The sequence below is a fragment of the Camelina sativa genome, chromosome 15 (genome assembly GCF_030686135.1).
Source record: "Camelina sativa cultivar CO46 ecotype springtype chromosome 15, ASM3068613v1".
In the NCBI taxonomy this organism is placed as follows: Eukaryota; Viridiplantae; Streptophyta; class Magnoliopsida; order Brassicales; family Brassicaceae; genus Camelina; species Camelina sativa.
Window position 1 is genome coordinate 15,097,024 of NC_141894.1, and position 20,253 is coordinate 15,117,276.

The 20,253-nt window shown below is 40.5% G+C and overlaps 3 protein-coding genes, 1 long non-coding RNA gene and 1 pseudogene across 5 annotated transcripts; 2 read left to right on the top strand and 3 right to left on the bottom strand.

Moving 5' to 3' along the window:
* Positions 1–16: 16 nt before the first annotated feature.
* Positions 17–3,140, bottom strand: LOC104746887 (uncharacterized). Its single transcript, XM_010468429.3, has 8 exons — positions 2,741–3,140; positions 2,497–2,651; positions 2,309–2,402; positions 1,951–2,219; positions 1,743–1,836; positions 845–1,551; positions 514–612; positions 17–381 (listed from the first exon to the last, which is right to left on the bottom strand). The coding sequence occupies exons 1-8, from the start codon at positions 3,066–3,068 to the stop codon at positions 283–285; spliced, it is 1,845 nt and encodes a 614-aa protein (XP_010466731.2). The 5' UTR covers positions 3,069–3,140; the 3' UTR covers positions 17–282.
* Positions 3,141–3,710: 570 nt separating this feature from the next.
* On the top strand, positions 3,711–5,024 carry LOC147926664 (uncharacterized). Its single transcript, XR_015582550.1, has 2 exons — positions 3,711–4,344; positions 4,507–5,024. It is a non-coding gene; the product is annotated as an uncharacterized LOC147926664 (long non-coding RNA).
* A 2,860-nt stretch (positions 5,025–7,884) lies between these two features.
* Positions 7,885–8,997, top strand: LOC147926665 (uncharacterized). The gene has a single exon (XM_087487148.1). The coding sequence runs from the start codon at positions 7,885–7,887 to the stop codon at positions 8,995–8,997; it is 1,113 nt and encodes a 370-aa protein (XP_087343274.1).
* Positions 8,998–14,061: 5,064 nt separating this feature from the next.
* On the bottom strand, positions 14,062–20,082 carry LOC147926666 (uncharacterized). Of its 2 annotated transcripts, XR_015582551.1 has the most exons (3): positions 19,843–20,082; positions 14,710–19,645; positions 14,062–14,621 (listed from the first exon to the last, which is right to left on the bottom strand). XR_015582551.1 is itself a non-coding variant. In XM_087489085.1 (2 exons), exon 2 carries the CDS (start codon positions 19,052–19,054, stop codon positions 18,098–18,100), a length of 957 nt encoding a protein of 318 aa, XP_087345211.1. In that variant the 5' UTR covers positions 19,055–19,645; positions 19,843–20,082; the 3' UTR covers positions 14,062–18,097. The 2 variants fall into 2 exon arrangements, 1 of the variants encoding a protein (XP_087345211.1); XM_087489085.1 differs by having other exon boundaries at positions 14,062–19,645.
* LOC147926667 (uncharacterized) lies at positions 14,218–17,976 on the bottom strand (annotated as a pseudogene).
* Positions 20,083–20,253: the final 171 nt, after the last annotated feature.

Sequence of the window (20,253 nt, forward strand, 5' to 3'; positions counted from 1 at the left end):
ATGTGCAACTTGCAAAGAGATCACAGGAGGTATACTTTTATAGTCTTTTAGTATGTACATAGAACAAGAGGTTATACTTTTAAAAATGAAAAAAGAAACCTTATAATAAATAAGATCACATGGACTATATGTAGAACCGCAAATTTGATCTATGATGCTTCTATCCTGGTTAGAAAAAGACAGCTAGTAGTAGTACCTTTCTCACTTTTCAAAATTAAAAACATGAAATTGGATATTCTGGAGACAGATAATGACATTTAAAAAGTATCCACACTAGTTGCTTCAGGGTGATCTAGTGATCAAGTTGTTAGGTTCGGATGCTTTTAAGATCGTCTTCTCGTGGATGTAATGAGCAAAATTCACTCTTGCTCGTTGTTCGTTCTGGAGACAAAAATATGAGCAGTGAGAATCATGTGTTTTAAACTGCTTCAACTAACTATGATTATGGATAATGGATAATCATGTGTTCTTAACATAAAAGCAGAATGAGACAATTGATTATGGATAACTCACGGGTATTCTGCAGTGAACTTGAAGGTCATCGTTCATCTGGTGGAGACGGCTTTTTGCTAGCTCTACAGCCTCACCAGCTCTCTTTGAAGCTTCACCAGCCTGTTTACAGAACAATATTCAGATTCAGTAAAAGCCTCCAAGATAAAGTTGCACACTTGCACTAATCCATTGACCATTTAACAAGTCTGTAATGGGGTGGTTAAACATATTTCTTCTCATCTTAGTTACTTTAGTGAAGATTTTGAACCAACAAAACTGATAAACCAAAGAGATTGATTGGTGTGAATCTACCACTAAAAGGAACTGTTATGAAGTTTTGTTCTGCACTCACCTGACTTTTGTAGGACTCATTTTGATCTGCTGATTTCTCCAACATGTCCCTGAGACGAGATATTTCTCCAACTAGATCCAACACCATTACTTCAGTATCTTGTAACTGATTTCTTGAGAACTCAAATGCTCTTTCAGCGTTTAGACGGAAAGAGGAGCAGTTCAAACAAGAGCATGAACCTCTACATCCTCTCATACTTCTTCTCAGAATCCCTTTTGAAGGAGAAATGGAGGGAGGAGTTGCCAATACAGCAGAAGAGTCAAGCAGCTCAGCTGTTAGTTGCTCTGCACTGATTTTTGCTTCTGTTTCCCCTGCACCATTCATATTTTCTCCGCCCACCAAATTGTTGACGGATGTTTTGGGCATTGCAGATGAAGCAACCTCACTTGAACTTCTTAAGCCAACAAGAGGAGATGATACTGGTATCTCAGGGCCTAAAGGAGTTTCTGAGTTCTTTTCAGTATCTGGGATGACATGCTTAACTTGGGTTTCTTGTTCCTTGTCAGTATCAGACTGTTCTGGAGATACAGATAAATGTTCACAAGGAATTGACTCTTCGTTTTCGTTAGAGCTTGTATCTGATTCTCCAGCAGCATTAGATGTCACCATTTCCTGTACCCCTTCATTCTCAGAGACTAATGTCGATGATGGAGTATTCTCCTCTGTGTTCTTTTGCTGATCTGGATGATCAACTGTTTCAGGCACACCTAGATAAGTCAACAAAGACAAAGAAACATCAGTATCTCAATCTGTCAAGTTTCTTTTCCTTCCAACACAAAATAATCAGGCAGATACTAGCCACCAATATACATTAAGCAACTAACTGTACCAATGCATTGTTACTACTAACCCTAGATATAAATTACTAAGAGTTGTATTGGATTAGGAATAGGCTTACAAGGATTATTTTCTTGAACATCTCTGAGATATGGAAGCATTCTTCTGTAATTAACTGAACCTGGTGTTTTGAATAACTTGCGCCTAGAGCATGCCTGTTTCATGTCAAAAAGAATCTCATGTTGGACAGATACCTGGAAAAAAAAAACGTAAACAGAAGCTGAAATTCTCCATGGCCAACATGGAAGTGACCATAAACTAAAGCTTACAGCTTTCTTGTTGGGGCTGGATGCAATAACCCTCTTCAAAGGACTAGTGTTTCTAGTTAAGCTTCCAGCTGAATCTTTATCAAAGACCGTGTCAACAGACTGCGAAACAGGTTTGGCGGTTTCAGGAAGTTGACAGTTGGGTGTCATCAATTCACTAACTTGCTCCTCTACATCTTCACCAGTTTCTCCAGCTTCTCTGTTACAGGACAAACTAATATCTGGAGGATTCTGGCTTAAAGGTTTTGAGCACCGGCTTGATGATGTTCCATCTGTAGAGACAATCACCAAATTAGCATATCAATTTTAATATCAATTTCAATTCCTCTTATGATGCGCATAAATAAAACCAAAGACTTACCATCTACAGCTTGCATCAAGTATGGAAGCAATCTCTTATAGCTTAAAGAATTAGGGTTCTTGAATATCTTAGCTATAGAACATGGATGAAGAACCTGGTACGAATACACACATCAAACAAGAATCAAATCAAGCAACCAACATAAACATAGTAGCTTAAAATGTAACAACTCAACAAAATCAACATACCGATTTGTTGCTCCCGAGATTAGTAGTAACGCTTCTCTTCACTGATGCTGCTACATTAATCTCTTCATTTACCAATTCAGAACCAGCCGACGTCGTTTGAATCAACTCCTCTGCTTCTACATTTCCTAATCCACAAGCATGAGCTTTGATTCCATCTTTTCACCACAAACAAAACAAAAACATAATTATTCTCCTAATTTTTGTAATTGTGATCAAATATGCCTAAAAGATCAAAGAAACTTACTGTTCGAATCTGGACAGTTGCAACGACATATATGGTATTGTTCTTCCTTGTTTCGGTTTAACCCTTTGCCGTTTAATTCGCAGTCGTCGGTGGAGATAAGACTCGGGGAGTAGACTCGTCTGAGACGCAGATCCTTGATGGTGACTCGCGGATATGTTCGATCGATTTTTCCGGTGAGTGACGGTGATGGATGATGGACGCGAGATCGGTTCACAGTTAGAGAAGCGAGTCGCTGGTGGTTCAGTAATTTTTTAGTAGCGAGGATCTCTGTAGCTGAAGGAGACGAGAATCGCATCCTCTTCCGCGGGATCTGGTTTGGTTCCGCCATAGCTTGTAGCTTCGTCGACCACAGAGAGAGAGAGAGAGAGAGAAGAGTTTTTTTTCTAATATTTTATTTGGCGGGGATATAACGAAAGGTCGTAGATGTTTTGGCGGGAAACTAGATGGCGGGAAGCGTGGATTTTGTGCGGGAAATAGTATAAAAGGCCTTACAGAATATTATTGAGATGGGCCCAATAGCCCATTATGAATATAGCCCAAAACAGTTGTGATTGTTGCTTTGTTATTGTATTTATAAACCAAACCGGATGGTTTCAGTGGGTCGGTTCAATTGTATTCCGGATCGAAACAATCGTTCGCTTTTGTTTTATATGAACCGGTTTTAATTTAATCTGTCGTATAAGCTTTATGCATATGCAAGAATATATATATATATATATTTGTGTTGTAATCAAAGATTACATTTACATTTTAATCGTTGGAACCTAATTTATTTAATGAAAATATAAGTAGCAAGGATATTGTTTTAAATATTGTTGCATTTGGTGGAATTGGTAGTGCCGTGTAAATCTAACTATTCTTAATTAAAAAATCTTACGGTAATAGTATGTTTAAATTAATCTCTGTTACACAAAAACAGCTTCGTGTAAAGTGGAAACGCATATAGTCAATCAATAAGGCAAATACTTCTAGTCTCGACAAAACAATAACTAGTTTGGGACACCCCGAAAAGGGAAAAAAAAAACCTTAAAGGACATGCAGACACAGGAACAGACTGTCATATGCAAATTCTGATCCAGTGATCATCACCAAGTTTCTCACGTCCACACATATATATAAAAAGCAGATAACGCATTTTAATCATTTTATATAATCAATGTAAATACTACTGTATAAAATCTCTATAGATGAATTGGGGAGAGGACTCTCTCTCTTCTCTCTCTAAATTTTTCAGTGAGAGTAAGTCTTCTCCGATAATCTACCTTGGCTCCGGCAACGACTAGCTTTTTCAGTGGTGTTGGTCGGCTTTCTTCTAGCGTTGTTGGCTCCCATAGCAACGTCGGCTAGCTTTTCTACAGCATCGGTGGCTTTTATAGCACCGTTGGCTGGCTTAATTCCGGCATCGGTGGCTCCTTAGCACCGTTTGGCGCGGCCCTTGGCTCCGGCATGCATCTGCTTTCTATGGGATGATGTCCGGCTTTGTTTCTCCGGCAACGATGGCTTCTTTAGCATCGTTTTGGTCGGCTTTCCTCCGGCAGCGGTGGCTACCTTAGCATCGTTTAGGCCGGCTTTTCTCTGGTAGATCTGCCGCCTCTCTTTCGGAGGTGTTGGATTTTATCTTTTTGTTGTCCCATCTAAATTGGTTCATCTTCGGATCTGCTTTTGATTGCTTCTTTCATTCACTTGGTTTGATTTGAAGTAATTGATGATGTTGCATGTTTCTATACCGAAGTTTGATGGATCGGTGGAGTTTGTTTGGCTTGCAGGTTTATGATATCGGTTCTCAGCAAAATTGGAATCCGCTGCTTTTTCTGGGTGTAGATCGAGATTTCGATCTACCCTCTTTGAAGATTGAAAGTTTTTTCCGAAGAAGAAGAGTAAGATTTGCTTCGATGGAGTCTGTTTCTCAGCTAATTGGAACTCGCCCTTTCCTGTGGGCGTAGATCGAGAGTTTTTTCTGTTGTTCGTCGGTGATTTCAGCCGGAAATAAAGTTTTCCGGCGATGCTTTCCGTTGCCGGTGACCGGAGACCTTCAGACTTCTACCTCTTCGTCTCGCACGTGTCCTCCCTGAAGCTTCTCTTGTGACACGTGTTCTGTGTTTCAGAGATTCTTTCTTCTCAGAAGGGTTTTCTAATTGGGCCTGTGGGCTTTCGTTTTTAGTTTGTTTGCATCATAGACTTGTTTGTAGTTGGGCTTTCGTTTTTAGCTTTTTGACTGTAATTTTGGCCTGTTTAATTGGCTTAATAAAATAAAGACACTCTTGTGACAAAAAAAAAAAAAAAATCTCTATAGATAGACCATGAATTTAGGACAAATTATTTTTCTCTTTTCTTCCACAATACAGCAGCGCCGCCAAGATTCGTAAGAATGATTTAGTCACAGGCTCACAGCTCATCATCGATGTTTTGAATGGATATAAAACAACACACACAGCTCATCGAATGCTTTTTGTGTGCTCTACTTTACTAATATGTCCTCATTCATTCATTTATATCTATAAACCATATATGCAAAATAATTTCAACTCGTATCAAACGTCTAGTAATGCCAAGAAAACCAAAATCAAGTATTAGTATCAGATTATAAACTCCCTTCTCAATCTATACACGCGAAATGTTACCGTAAATGTGTAATCGATTTAATTGAAAGCAAGAAGCATATGTATTAAGATTATGTGGTTGTAATTAAGTCACAAAATTTGAAAAAGTATAATATAGCTGTGTCAACATTTTAGGAAGTTGCCTAATCGAACTAAATCTATACTAATAAAAAGTAGAAGTTATAAGTTTTTAAGGCTGTTCACCTAGGATTTAAAATCTCCAATTGTAATAAGACATATCACTCATTAACATTTTTTAAAATTTCCAGAATTTTCTATATTAAAAATTATTTTAAAACAACTTATCAGGATTTGACATGTCATTTATTAACTTTTTTTTTTTAATTTCCAGAATTTTTTAGAAAAAAGAAAATTTTAAACAATGCACAATATCCCACATCAGCTAGAAAAGTTTTAGACAATGGTTCAGAACCAGTATAAATAATATTAATATGCTTCCAACAACGAATGAGCAGGAAACCTTGATTTATCAAGCGTCCAAGTTTAAAAATTATTCGGTTTGATCCAGTTTTTTATTTGATCAAATTAAAACTTTAACAAGTTTCAAAAAAATATTATAATTTTTAAAATTCTTAAAAGTTTAAATATTATAATTTAAAAATTTTAAAAGTTTAAAATATTATAAATATTGAAATTTTATAAAAGGTTCAAATTTTATATTTCGAAACCTTTTAAAAGTTTAAAGTACTATAAATATTGATGTAAAACATAAATTATTTTATTTATCTACGTTTGTGCTTTTTATTTCTTATGAGCTACAAAACATATTTTTGTGTATGATTTTATAGATGAATTGATATTCTTTCATTATTTTTTTTATTTTTGCGTCTAAAGAAGAAGGATTGACATCGCAAGACCTTGATTTGATGTTTGAGTCAAATTTTGGAGTTTAAAAAAGAAAGATGGACAACAAACACACATGTTTTATTAGCTATACATAGGCATGACCAGAGTTACGGTTGTCACGGTTATGGTTTATTAACCATCAGTTATGGTTAGAAATATTGTTTAACCTTAACTATAACCGTTTATTAAACGTTTAAATACGGTTCCGGTTCAAGTGGTTACGGTTATATACGGTTACTGTTATTTGAGAATACGATACAATTGATATTATTTGATGATATAACATAATTGATATTATTTATTTATAATTAATATGTTCTTATAGTGTACTCATATTTCTATATATCATATGATTCATATTAAATAAATTATTATTAGTATATTTTATTATGTTTTTAAAATATTATAAACCAAGTAAGGATTTTGGTTGGGGAATATTCTAAACGTGTGGATCTAAAACAAAATAAGTATATAGATAAAATTATCAATAATTGGATGCATGTGTTAACTATGCTGCTCTTCATAAGTTTCACAAATTTTATGAGAAAATAAATAATTTTGTTCTTGGAGTTTGATGGGTTAACAAGTTGTGTGGTAGTGTAAAAAAAAGGTTTTTCAGTGGAAGAATGTGAAAAAGTTGACGAGTAATAAGAAGAAAAAAAGTATACCGAAGAACCAGACGGTAAAAGTAACAATGAAAATTACCACAAATTTTGACAATGAAAATGATAATACTAATTTAATTTTTTTATAAAGTAATATTTTATTACCGTAATCAATTATATAAAATTTTTATCAAAATATATCTAATAAACCCACGCGTAGCGTGGGTTCAAAACTTAGTTAATAAATAGATAAGAAAACCTATATTACAAAAGGCTGATTTTCAATAAACCAAAAATGTTATGTTGGGCGTTTAGAAAAGTATACGGTTGTGACTTGTGACCATGCATATCATGCCACTTCATGTTTATAAATCATTTATAACCAAATAATTTTATGTAGTAGCATAGTACACAGATATCGAATTGACATCAAGTAGCATGTATCAACCGAAAATATGCGATGATTTTTTTTTTAAAGTACAGTGTACATATATAGATTAATTACTTTTCCAGTTTTGCTTCAAACTATATCAGATTAGCCATTGATTTTATTGGTCGGTTGTATACAATAAAATTAAATACACGTTACATCTTTTATTTTAAAAATATATTTTTTTCTGACAAATTTGGTCAAAAGAAAGTGACCGCCTCTCTTTGGTGAGGTTTTTTGAGGTTTTAATAAGCCATTGACTTTTTATTTTCTATTTGGAAATGTTAAACAAATTCCATTCGTCTACTATTTTAATATCTAGAGTGGTAAACTAAAATATAAGTAATATATCTTTGATTTAATAAACTATATCTTTGTTGAAAAAAAGAAAAAAAAAACAAGAGAATTATACAAAAATTTAAAGACCTAAAGGAGAGCTTGTAATTATAATGCCCAAATACCCAAGTAGTTCCATGCATGTGCTTATGTATTTCCTTTTTTCTCATTAATATTTGTTATCACAGAAATGAGACCATTCTAGAGTCTATATTAGTTTATATTATAGACTTATAGCAAGAAGAAAAAAAAAAAATGAGTGGCGGCGATTTTAGGGTTTCGACGGGTGCGAATGAGGTTGCGATGATGGATACGGGGGAGAGGGTGAGACCTCCGGGGGACCCACCGGACATGTCACAGTCATGGTTTCAGAAGGTAGTGGGGAGTATAGGCGGCGGGATCCCGGCTCCGGATGAGATGCTGTCGGATGAGTTTGTGACGGAAAGGGTTTCGCTGGCTTTCCCGGATGGGGAGGACGGGGAGCCAGTGATAACCATTCAGGATGAGGTTCTAAAAGCTATGCATGGGCTGTGGAAACAGTGTATGATTGTGAAAGTTCTTGGGCGTAATGTTGCACTTCCTGCTATGATCCGCAAGTTGAGGGAGATCTGGAGGCCGAGTGGTGTGATGAATGTTATGGACTTGCCTAGACAGTTCTTCATGATTCGTTTCGAGAAAGAGGATGACTATTTGGCTGCCTTGACTGGGGGACCGTGGAGAGTGTTTGGTAGTGTGTTAACGGTGCAGGCATGGTCTCCAAAGTTTGATCCTCTTGTTGATGACATTACCACGACACCAGTGTGGATTAGGTTAAGTAATTTACCGTTTGACTTTTACCATAAGTCTATCTTGATGTGTATTGCTAAGGGCTTGGGGAGACCGCTTAAGGTTGATAGTAATACACTAAACTTGGAGCGAGGCAGGTTTGCTAGGGTTTGTGTGGAGGTGAACCTGAGGAAGCCTCTAAAAGGATCTGTGGTGGTGAATGGGGAGAGGTTTTATGTAGCATATGAGGGTTTATCTACCATCTGCTCTGCGTGTGGTATGTATGGGCATGTGGTACATCATTGCCCGCAGAGGGTGGACAGTGCGAGTGGGGAGGTGATGACTGCTGGGATGGGGGTCTCAGCGTCAGAGCTGGTGAACTCAGGAACTCAAGGGGAGGCAGGTTTTACACCGGTTCAGCGTCGTGGCCGGCGGGTGGATTCAGGGTTGACTGGTACGTCTCAAGTTGTAGCAGGGAGGAGTAACAGTGGCCAACGTCGTAGTACCGGGGCTGTGGCTGAAAATGCAGTGATTGCAGTCTCTAATAGTTTTGGTGGATTGGAGGTGGATATGGTGGAGAAGGAGTCACGGACGGATACAGATATGCCAGAAGGGAATAAGGAGAATGAGAATTGGGAGAATGTGATGGTTTGATCAGAGAATGTGACAACCGGTAAAGCATTGGTGTTTGGGGTGTCAGGTAGTACAACTCGCGGTGGGACACGGGAAGGTGTGGTGGAGAAGAAATTGGCCTCGAAGAAGCACTCGGGTGTTAATGGGCCTCGGCCCAATTTGAAGAAACCGTTGCGGCCCACAATGGGACTAATTTATGGTCCACCTAGTGGGGTGACTGACTTTTCATCTTCGGGGAAACGTCTGCGAGTGGAAAGCGAGACAATTGGGCGATCTGGTGGTCTGTTCACGGCGGATACCGGTAATGGGGTACAGGGAAATCAGTCGGAGAAGAGTGATGTAAATGGAGTGGGTGATAGCTCCTCGCCTCCGGGTGTCTTGCTGTTGACAGGGGAGAATGACGATCATGGTGGTATTCTGTCTGAAGAGACGGAGGCGGTCTCCGTCTAGTGATGACCCCGGTAATTTCTTTGTTTATCTAGTAATAATGATAAACTGCATTATGTGGAATTGCCGGGGGGGGGGGCAAATAAACCCAGTTTTAGAAGATCGATTCGATATCTATTGAAGAAGTTTGCGACGGATATGATTGCTATTTTTGAAACCCATGCGGCGGGAGATAGGGCAGGTAGGATCTGTAGAGGTTTGGGGTTTGATGGGTCGTTTCGTGTTGATGCTTCGGGGCAGAGTGGTGGCATTTGGCTCTTATGGAGAGCAGGGGTAGGAGATGTTACAATAATTCAGTCTACAGATCACTTTATTCATGCCAAGGTGGTGAATGGGGTGGATATCTTACATTGTATAGCTGTCTATGCCGCTCCATCAGCTAGTAGGAGGAGTGGGCTGTGGACTAGTCTAAAGGAGGTGGTACGGAGCGTTGATGGTCCGGTGATAGTAGGGGAGATTTTAATACCATTGTCAGGATTGATGAACGGTCTGGGGGGAATGGTAGGTTATCTTCAGATTCTTTGGAGTTTGGCGATTGGATTAATGAGCTCTCGATGATTGATATGGGTTTTCAAGGAAATCAGTTCACTTGGAGGCGAGGGAGAACAGAGAGTTTCGCTGTAGCTAAGCGTTTGGATCGGGTGTTATGTTGTGCTCATACTAGGCTAAAGTGGCAGGAGGCAACAGTGACTCACCTTCCTTTTTTGGCCTCGGATCATGCACCCTTGTATGTGCAATTGTCGCCGGAAAGGAGGAGTGACCCAAGACGGAGGCCTTTTCGTTTTGAAGCAGCTTGGTTGACTCATCCCGGTTTCAAGGAGTTGTTGGTTAACTCCTGGGATGGCAGTAAGACAAAACCGGAGGCGCTAAAGGGGTTGCAGAAGACCCTACAAAAATGGAATAGGGAAGTTTTTGGAGATGTGAACAGGAAAAAAGAGGGGTTAATGAGTGAGCTTACGGCGATACAGGCCCAACTCGACATCCGACAGACCGATGATCTTTTAATCCGTGAGGCTGAACTCTTAGAGGAATTTGATATGGTGTTGGAGCAGGAGGAAATTATCTGGTTTCAGAAGTCTCGAGAGAAAGGGTTTGCTCTTGGAGATCGCAACACCAAATTTTTTCATACGTCTACAATCATCCGTAGGAGAAGGAATAGGATTGATCTGTTGAAGAATGATGCAGGTCAGTGGATATCGGATGCAGTGGAGTTAGAGGAGCTGGCTACTAACTACTACAAGCGTTTGTATTCCTTGGAGGATGTTGATCCAGTGGTGGAGAGTTTGTCTACTGACGGTTTCTTACGGGTGTCTTCTGCGGACAAAGAGGAATTGAGTAAGCCTTTTTCGGAGTTGGAGTTAGAACAGGCTATTCGTAGCATGGGTCCGTACAAGGCCCCTGGACCTGATGGTTTCCAACCAGTGTTTTATCAACACAATTGGGAGATAGTCAAGGAGTCGGTGACTCAATTTGCTCTGGAGTTCTTCAGAACAGGTTTTTTACCACCAGGGACGAATGATGCTCTACTCGTACTCATTGCAAAGGTATCAAAACCAGAAACTATTGTACAGTTCCGTCCCATTAGTCTATGTAATGTGCTCTTTAAGACGATTACTAAGACTCTCGTGGGAAGGCTTAAGGGTTTGATGACGAAGGTGGTTGGTCCTACTCAAACAAGCTTTATTCCAGGGAGGTTGGGGACAGATAATATTATTATTGTTCAGGAGGCAGTTCACTCCATGAGAAGAAAGAAGGGGAGGAAAGGATGGATGCTGTTGAAACTCGACCTGGAGAAAGCTTATGATAAAGTCAGGTGGGACTTCTTAGAAGAGATGTTACGAGTTGTTGGTTTGGCTGAGGAATGGGTACAGTGGATTATGCAGTGTGTTGCAGGCCCCTCCATGAGTTTGTTGTGGAATGGGGAAAGAACAAAACCGTTTAAACCATCACGGGGGTTGCGTCAAGGTGATCCACTATCGCCATACCTTTTTGTCCTGTGCATTGAACGTTTGTGCCATTTGATTGAACTGTCGGTTGTGCAGAAGCAGTGGAAGCCTATTAAACTATCGGGTTCAGGTCCTCATTTATCTCATATATGTTTTGCGGATGATCTGATTCTCTTTGCTGAGGCATCAGTAGCACAGATTAGAGTGATACGGGGTGTGTTGGAGAGTTTTTGTAACGCTTCAGGCCAGAAAGTTAGTCTGCAGAAATCAAAGATCTTTTTCTCTGAGAATGTGTCCAGGGAGTTGGGGGATAGGATCAGTGCGGTGAGTGGGATTGAATCAACGAAGGACTTGGGGAAGTACCTTGGTATGCCAATTCTTCATAAGAGGATTAACAAAGAAACGTTTGGGGAAGTTCTGGGAAAGGTAACTTCGAGACTGGGAGGTTGGAAAGGACAGATGTTGAGTTTTGCGGGTCGGGTTACACTAACGAAGTCAGTACTCTCTTCGATACCTGTGCATACGATGAGTACAATTAAACTTCCCCAATTTACTTTGGAGAGGTTAGACAGAGTTTCGAGGGACTTTCTTTGGGGAAGTACAGCAGAAAAAAGAAAACAACATTTGGTTGCTTGGAAACGTGTGTGTTGTCCAAAGAGTGAAGGGGGTTTGGGGATTCGGGTAGCCAAGGAGATGAATAAGGCTTTACTAGCAAAGGTGGGGTGGAGAGTCTTGCATGATCACACTAGCTTATGGGCACAGGTGGTGAGAAGGAAGTATAAGGTCGGGAGTGTGCAGGATCTTAACTGGATGAGGACCAAGAGTAATTGGTCGTCAACGTGGCGAAGTGTGGGTTTAGGGCTGCGTGAGGTTGTTTGTAATGGTTTGAGCTGGGTAGTGGGGGATGGGCGTACAATCCGCTTTTGGAAGGATAAGTGGTTGTCCGGTGCGTCGCTTATGACCAATGCAGTGGGTGTGGTTCCACCGGATATCGAAGATTTGACAGCTCGGGAACTGTGGAGTGATGGTCGAGGTTGGGATTTGGCGCGTATAGCGCCTTTTGTGTCTGATAACACAAAGCTTGAGTTGGTGACTGTTGTGTTAGATAGTTTCTCAGGGATTACGGATAGGATGTCATGGGGTGAGACAACTGATGGCTGCTTTACTGTGAGCTCTGCGTATGGTTTCTTAACGAAAGAGGAGAGACTTGGTCAGAATATGGGCTGCTTTTACAAACGGATTTGGCAAGTTGTAGTGCCGGAGCGAGTCAAACTCTTTTTGTGGTTAGTCGCACAGCAGGCTATAATGACTAATACGGAGAGACTGCGTCATCATCTTAGTGACTCCGATATCTGTACGGTTTGTAGAGGTGGGGTGGAGACGAGTATGCATGTGTTGCGTGATTGTCCTACCATGTCTGGTTTATGGAGGAGAATTATACCATCAAGTAAGCGGCGGGAGTTTTTCACAATGTCCCTACTTGAGTGGCTGTACCATAATTTGGAGAAGGGTATAGGCGTAGGTGAGGGAGATTGGGCCACTATGTTTGCACTGGCCGCTTGGTGGGGGTGGAAATGGCGATGTTGTGATGTCTTTGGGGTGAAACTGGTCTGCAGGGATAGAGTTTCCTTTGTAAAAAAGCTTACGATGGAGGTGACTAAGGCACAGTCGCTAAGGGGGAACCAGGCTGGTGTACGAACAAGGGTGGTCAGAGATATAGGCTGGGTGGCACCAGATCCTGGGTGGTTCAAACTCAATACTGATGGAGCGTCAAGGGGGAATCCAGGTATGGCATCTGCAAGAGGGGTACTGAGGAATAATGTGGGTGAATGGTGTGGTGGTTTTGCAGTATGTATTGGGCGTTGTTCAGCGCCGTTGGCAGAGCTGTGGGGCGTCTATTACGGGTTGAGCTTTGCTTGGGAGGCAAAGGTTACGCGTCTGGAGGTGGAGGTGGACTCGCAACTGGTGATTGGTTTCCTTACGACAGGGATAGGAGACTCTCATCCGCTGTCTTTCCTGGTACGCATGTGCCATGGCTTTCTTACAAGGGATTGGATAGTCCGTTTTCGTCACGTTTATAGGGAAGCTAACTATCTTGCCGATGGTTTAGCTACCTATGCTTTTTCTCTTTCTTTAGGATTTCATGTTTTTAACACGGTTCCAGAGTCTGTTGCTGAGCTGTTGCGTGCAGACGTTACTGGCCGCCTGTGCCAGAGACATATTAGTGTGTAATTGTCTTTTGTTGTTCTAATAAAATCTGGGGTAATACCCCGGCCGTTTACCAAAAAAAATAGACTTATAGCAAGAAATTGTTGGTGTTCAGTTACCAATTTTTATATAGCTTAGATCCTGGCGGGATCCGTCGCCCCAATACATATCTACGATCATTGAAAAATTACCAAAACGAGTGTACAAAATGCATTATAGGTTTTTGAGAAAGAAGAAGAAATATGATGAAATCCTACTTCTCTATGACTGTTTATCTCTCATCTGATCATATACAACACCTATATAATTAATTAATGTGAAAATCTCAATCGAAGAAGCCCATTGAAAGTGTAACAATCTAGCTGCTAAACATGAGTCCAAGCTAAACTTCAATTTTGTCCATCATTGTTCCATCTAGTACAAATGTACAATGCTTAAAGATTCACCTTAAACAATACGTAGAACAAATTAAAAGACTAAGAACTCAGACTAACTATAACATTGTTCACATTGGGCGAGTTTTTTTTTTTTTTTTTTGAATGAATGTGAAAATATATCAAACAAAAAAAAATTATTTTTTACATGAAATGCATTCTTATGCCAAACACAGCTGAAAGATTAAAATGAGATACATAAAATGTTAAATGCGTGTTGACAACCAAAGCTGGAGGCCATCTCCTAATTTAGATGTCCGTTTTTGAAGGATGAGGAGTTTATTACGAATCAAATGGTCTAGATACCGGATTAGATGCTCAGGCGTGCTGGACATATCACCGTGCCGCCGCCGATTCCTTGCCATCCAGATTGTGTGAACCGCAGCCTGGAAGAGAAGACGCAATAGGAAGCTGGTAGTACCTTTAAGTGTGTGACCAGAGAGCAAAGCCAGAATTTGAGTGAAGCAACCAGTATAATCCCGAGACATAAGCTTACGGGAGAGAGCCTGCCAGATCCGAGCAGTGTAAGGATAGCCAAAAAACAAGTGCGGTAGTCTTTCCAAAGGAGCCGTGCAGAACACACAACCTGGATTCACTCCCCTGTTCCAAGCTAACATTTGATCTCCTGTGGTAAGTCGACTCCGAACAGCAAGCCAGAGTATAAAAGCATGTTTTGGGATCGAGTTAGAAAACCATACCTCCTTATACCAACTAACTCATAAGCCTGGTACTCAAAGCTGCTGCCAAGTCTCGGAAGTAGAGAAACTAGGCAAGAACGTGGTATCCGGACGTCGCCAAATGGCCTTGTCCTCAACTGCACTATCTCGTCGGACACGTAGATGAATGATCTCCGTTCCCAGCCGATTCAGCAGAACCGAACAATGGTGGTGTGATGTATGCGTTTGTAGAACTGTAGAAACAGATGCGTTAGCCGGAATACCCATAGCAAAGAACCCACGCTCCCCCAATAGCTCATGTAACCGCCCAAGAGAGGACCAATGATCATACCAAAAGGAAACCAAAGTACCATTCCCAACCTCCATTATGTGAAATTCCCGAGCCTGCAATCTATATTTGAGAAGGCTTTTCCACATCAAGGATCCCTTAGTGGTGGAGTCCTTAACCGACCAAAAGGACGCCGAACATAGTAACTCTCGCTTGATCCAATTAACTAGAGAGAATTAGTTGCCAAAGTAATACGCCATATTAGCTTAAAACAGCTTACTTTGTTCACCTCCACTAGCGACTTCAAGCCAAGTCATCCTTATTGTTTAGGCATACACACATTAGCTCAAGCAAGCTTGTTCTTCTTTGCATTAAGCTCTAGTCCAGACTTGAGAAAAACTGCACAAATACGCTCAATCTCCTTGACACACGCACTGGGGAGACGAACGCAGAGACCCATAAATTTGTGAGACTAGCGATAACAGAGCTGAAAAGCTGCAAACTCCCTGCAAATGAAAGAGCACGATGCTTCTAGGAGGCAAAACGTGATCGGATCTTCTCAATAAGCGGAAGGCAGTCATGTAGTGTCATTCACTTAGTGAGCAATGGCAACCCCAAATAGCGAACAGGTAAGGAACCTGACACAAAAGAGAACTGGCCTGAAATCACTTCACGGTCATGACCAGAATCCCCTGCTAAGAACAAAGTTGATTTCTCCAAGGTGATACTAAAACATGAGTATGCAGCAAAGTCCTTAAAAACCTCTAAAACCCCTTCCAAATAAGAAACCTTGCCATCCATAAAAACCATTATGTCATCCGCAAAACAGAGATGGGTGAGATTCATACCATGACAACGAGGGTGATAGCCAAACTGTCGAACCGTAGCTGCTCGGTCGAGCATGGAGGATAAAACATTCATACAGATCACAAAAAGATATGGAGAGAGAGAGCAGGCTTGACGCAGACCTCGCTCGCTTTGAAAAAAGCCCACTAACTCCCCATTGATCTGAACCGAGAAGGAGGCAGTAGACACACACAAATTGATCCAATGAATAAACGTGGCAGGGAGATTAAGTGCCGTGAGCACATTCAGTAAGAAAGACCACTGCATCAAATCAAATGCTTTAGAAATATCAATTTTCATAGCACATCTTGAAGACACACCCCCCTTATGATAATCTTTCACAAGCTCAGTGGCGAGAAGCAGATTCTCCATCATAAGCCGATCTTTAACAAAAGCTGACTGATTTGGTGCAATGAACTCTAGCAAGATGGTTTTGAGACAATTTGCTAATAGCTTCAAGATGATCTTATACAATACATTATAACAGGAAATCGGACGATAGTCCTTCATTTCACAAGCAGAAGGCGTTTTTGGGATAAGAGCCAGGATCGTTGCATTGACACTCTTCGGGAGAAAGCCAAACTTAAAGATTGATTGGACAGCCATAGTGAGATCAGAGCCTATAACAAGCCAAGCACCCTTGAAAAATTCCACTGTATATCCATCAGGACCCAAAGATTTATTCAAAAGCATTGAAAAGAGCACCTACTTGACCTCCACAGTCGAGACATCCCTAATGAGGAAGTCTTGTTGTTGCAGAGAACACCGGAAAGATAATAAAGACTGCAATTCAGCAATAGAGATGCCCGTGAACTCAGGAGGCGTAGAGGAGAATATATGCGAGAAAAAACGCACACCTTCAGCCTTGATATCAGCAAGATTCGTAAGACAACAACCACTAGGATCAATGATCTCATGGATATAGTTGAGAGTGTGACGCTCCTTGATTGCAGAATAAAATGCTCTGTTATTTTGATCCCCAACTTTTAACCAATGCAACTTGGATCTCTGCTTCAATTAACTCTCCTCCAAGCCTGAAACTCTCTCCCATCTATCATGTGCAAGAACTTCATCTGCAATATCTTGAGACAAAGAACTCGATAAAGCAGCCAATTGTTTAGCACATAGATCCTCATAGGCAACTGAAACTCGACGAGAGATATCAACTAATTTGTTGCGGCTTAGTGTCCTTAACAGAGGCTTGAATTGCTTCAGTTTCTTACTCAACAGGAAGAGCGAGGAGGTTGAGTGGTATAAAACAGGGGAGTCTCCCCAGTAATCTTCTACAGTTGACAGTTGACATAAAATCAGACTGAGAAGCCATGACATTTGTGAATTTAAAGGGACCTTTATTCCGCTACATTTCCGAGCCAAGACAAATCCTGCCACGGAGGTGATCATAACAGCCCCATGCCTCCATCACATAGTAAGAATTAGGGAAAACCTGCGGCCAGTCCACATTGAACAGGACGCGATCCAGTTTTTTGCAGAGTGGACTATTCTCTTGATTGTTGGACCAAGTGAACAGCGGACCTGTGGCCCTCATATCCAAAAGCGCACAATGTCGTAAAGTTTCTTGGAAGTCACGCATTCCCGATGTAACAAAAGGAGCAATAGCAGTCTTAGAGTGCTCCTCAAAATTAATGGTTTCGTTAAAATCCCCAAATAACATCCATGGCTTACCTCGAAACGAAGCAAGATCATGTTGACGCTTAAGATCAGACCATAACTCTTTCCTTTCTTCAGCAGTGTTACGTGCATAAATAAATGAACACCAGAACTCCTTAGAAGTGTCTCCGAGTTTAACAGAACAAGTAATGAGCTGCCCACTCTTGAACACAACTTGCAGCTTCGTTTTTTGATTCCAAAGAACCCAAACTCTCCCAAGGCGACTATACTCATAGTTAGAAGCCAAATTCCAATTGCCAAAAGTATTCCGCAGCACCTTACCCACATTGTGCTCTTTTACCTTTGTTTCTAAAAGACAACCAAACTGAAAATCATTCTTCCGAATCCAGTGATGGACAATATCATGCTTATTTGATTTATTTAATCTTCAAATATTCCAGAAGAAACCCGACATTAATGGTTTTTATGAGAGTTCCGCTCGTTGAGGTTGCTAGAGACTGCGTCTTTAGCTTTTTGAGAAGAGTCTGCCAGAAACTTATGCGCATTCTTGGAATTCCGAGGCTGTTGCACTCGCACAACAACAAGATCCTTAGAAGCTGGCGGTTTGCAGACTGTTGAAAGAACCGTCTTTTTCACAGAATTAGAAACCGGAGAAAGAGCAAACTTCTAAACCTCGACTTTGCTTGTATCTGGGATAATCTCACCATCCTCTGCATCCCGCAAAACATCAAAACGTGTTGGAGAAGCGATGCAAACCTGACCAAACAACAGTTGCTTCTTCAGATGTTGCAAACTCTTACCCCCAGAGTTGGTAACCTGAGTCCAATCCCCTTCAGATAAAGCGACCTTGTGAGTCTCATCCGACAAACCAGAGGACTCTACCAGAGCAGCACCCCCCAACCCCACAACAGCCATAATAGAAGGCTCAACTACTACCAGATGCGAATCAGTGTTCATCAAGTTCCGCTGTCCTAGCTCCGAACCCAAAGGAGGAGACTGGCCAGTAGGATCAACAGCCTTCGACCTAGCCGGAGAAGTAGCAGGTTTTGCTAACTTCACCAAACAATCATCATCAGAATGTCCCCACTTACGACAAAATCCACAGTGTTGAGGCAGCCAAGGGTATTCATACTCCACACAAACTTCTTCATCACGAACCTTGAAGAAATAAGTTTTTGGAAGAACCTGCATCAAATCTACCTCCACAAATATTTTTGCATCGTCAAAACTAGTAACGAGCTCTGTATCCAGATGCAACCTCTTAGGCTCCCCCACCGGACTCGCAAGAAAGCTGAGGCCACCCCACGATAACAGAGAGTGCAAAAAATATTTAATAGTAACCCACAACGACATTGTTCTGATCTCTGGTTGAGCGTCCTCCAATATTGGGGTCCACTTAGAAACGATCATTAGCAAAGCACATATGTTCCACATACCTCGTCGCAGCATACACAGCCTAGCAGAGGCATTGTGAATCCGGAATTTGACAGTAGGCTCATTCACTTTATAGACATCAATCTTAATGTTCTTGTCACCCAAATTCCATATTTTGTTCACAATGACATGGATCTTGGCCACATGGGGTGCATCCGAAGGAAACCGCCCAAGGAGAAATCCTCCCATAGAGGTGTTGAATCATTCAGAATAGCTTATGGCACAGCCACCAGGGATTTGCCATCAACCACAGAAACTTCAAATCAAACTTAGAGAGACTTGGCTTACTACCAACAACATTCGCGTAAGACTTAGGACTGGAGATCCCATTCTGAGATCCCGAAACCGGAACAAAACCATCACCGGAGCCCTCCTCCATCATGGCAACCACTGGCGGCAAACCACCAAGGTACTTCTGACTTGCGGCGGATGACAAAACCCTAATCGTCTTTTGGATCACACCTATGCTGACATGTCACTTTTTAAAGATTTTTTCCAGAGGTTTTAACAAGATTTTTATTGCCCTATTCAAATTCAGTCGACATCACATAACGAAGCGAAACAAATTCAGAACTTCCTAATTAAGAAGAAAATGATATGTTTGAAAAAGTTCTTTAAAAAGAGTTTCTTTGAGGAGTATAAGAAAATTAAAAATCAAAAATTTTACTTAGTCAAACAAGAAGAAGCGATTCTAAAAGGTAGCTAAAGTGACTGATTTGTAGTACCGTACGTTCGGATTATGAGTGGAACCACGTGCGCGTGTTTTGGCTTTTCCTACCCCTCATGTTGTTGGACACATAGATTTAAGGGGCATATAAATATTTTTTTGTTTGTATAGGAAAAAAAAATTATATAACAAAGGGGCACAAAAAAAGAAAGGTTAATTTGCCAACTAGCCAAATTTAGACATATAATTAAGAATATAGCATACTATTTTAATAAAATAAGTGAATAACATGAGGGGTAGGAAAATTTACCTTTGATGGTTTAAAACACTGACTTAAGACACCATCACACTAGAGATCGAATCCCGCTCCCTACAAATGTAAAGATTTGGCTAATGGATTTGTTTGTTGTAACCTAATGGTTGACAAAAAAAAAGAAATAATTGTCTTCCGCGGGTTAAAATCTGATAGTATATTAGAAATATCAAAATATGAAACATCAACTGAAATTCAGGAAGTCAAAAATGCACTAATTAAACATAGTTTTAATCCATTCACAGATCCATCAAACTTCAATTAATATAGTTGGTAATTAATATGGTGAGTAATTAATGTTTTCAAATTTTGTTTTGACTTCTTTTAAAATTTTCTGTTTATTTTTTTTTTGACTCTTTTTAGAACTTTATGTTAAAAGTAAAAAAAAAAAAAGAAAAGAGAAAGATA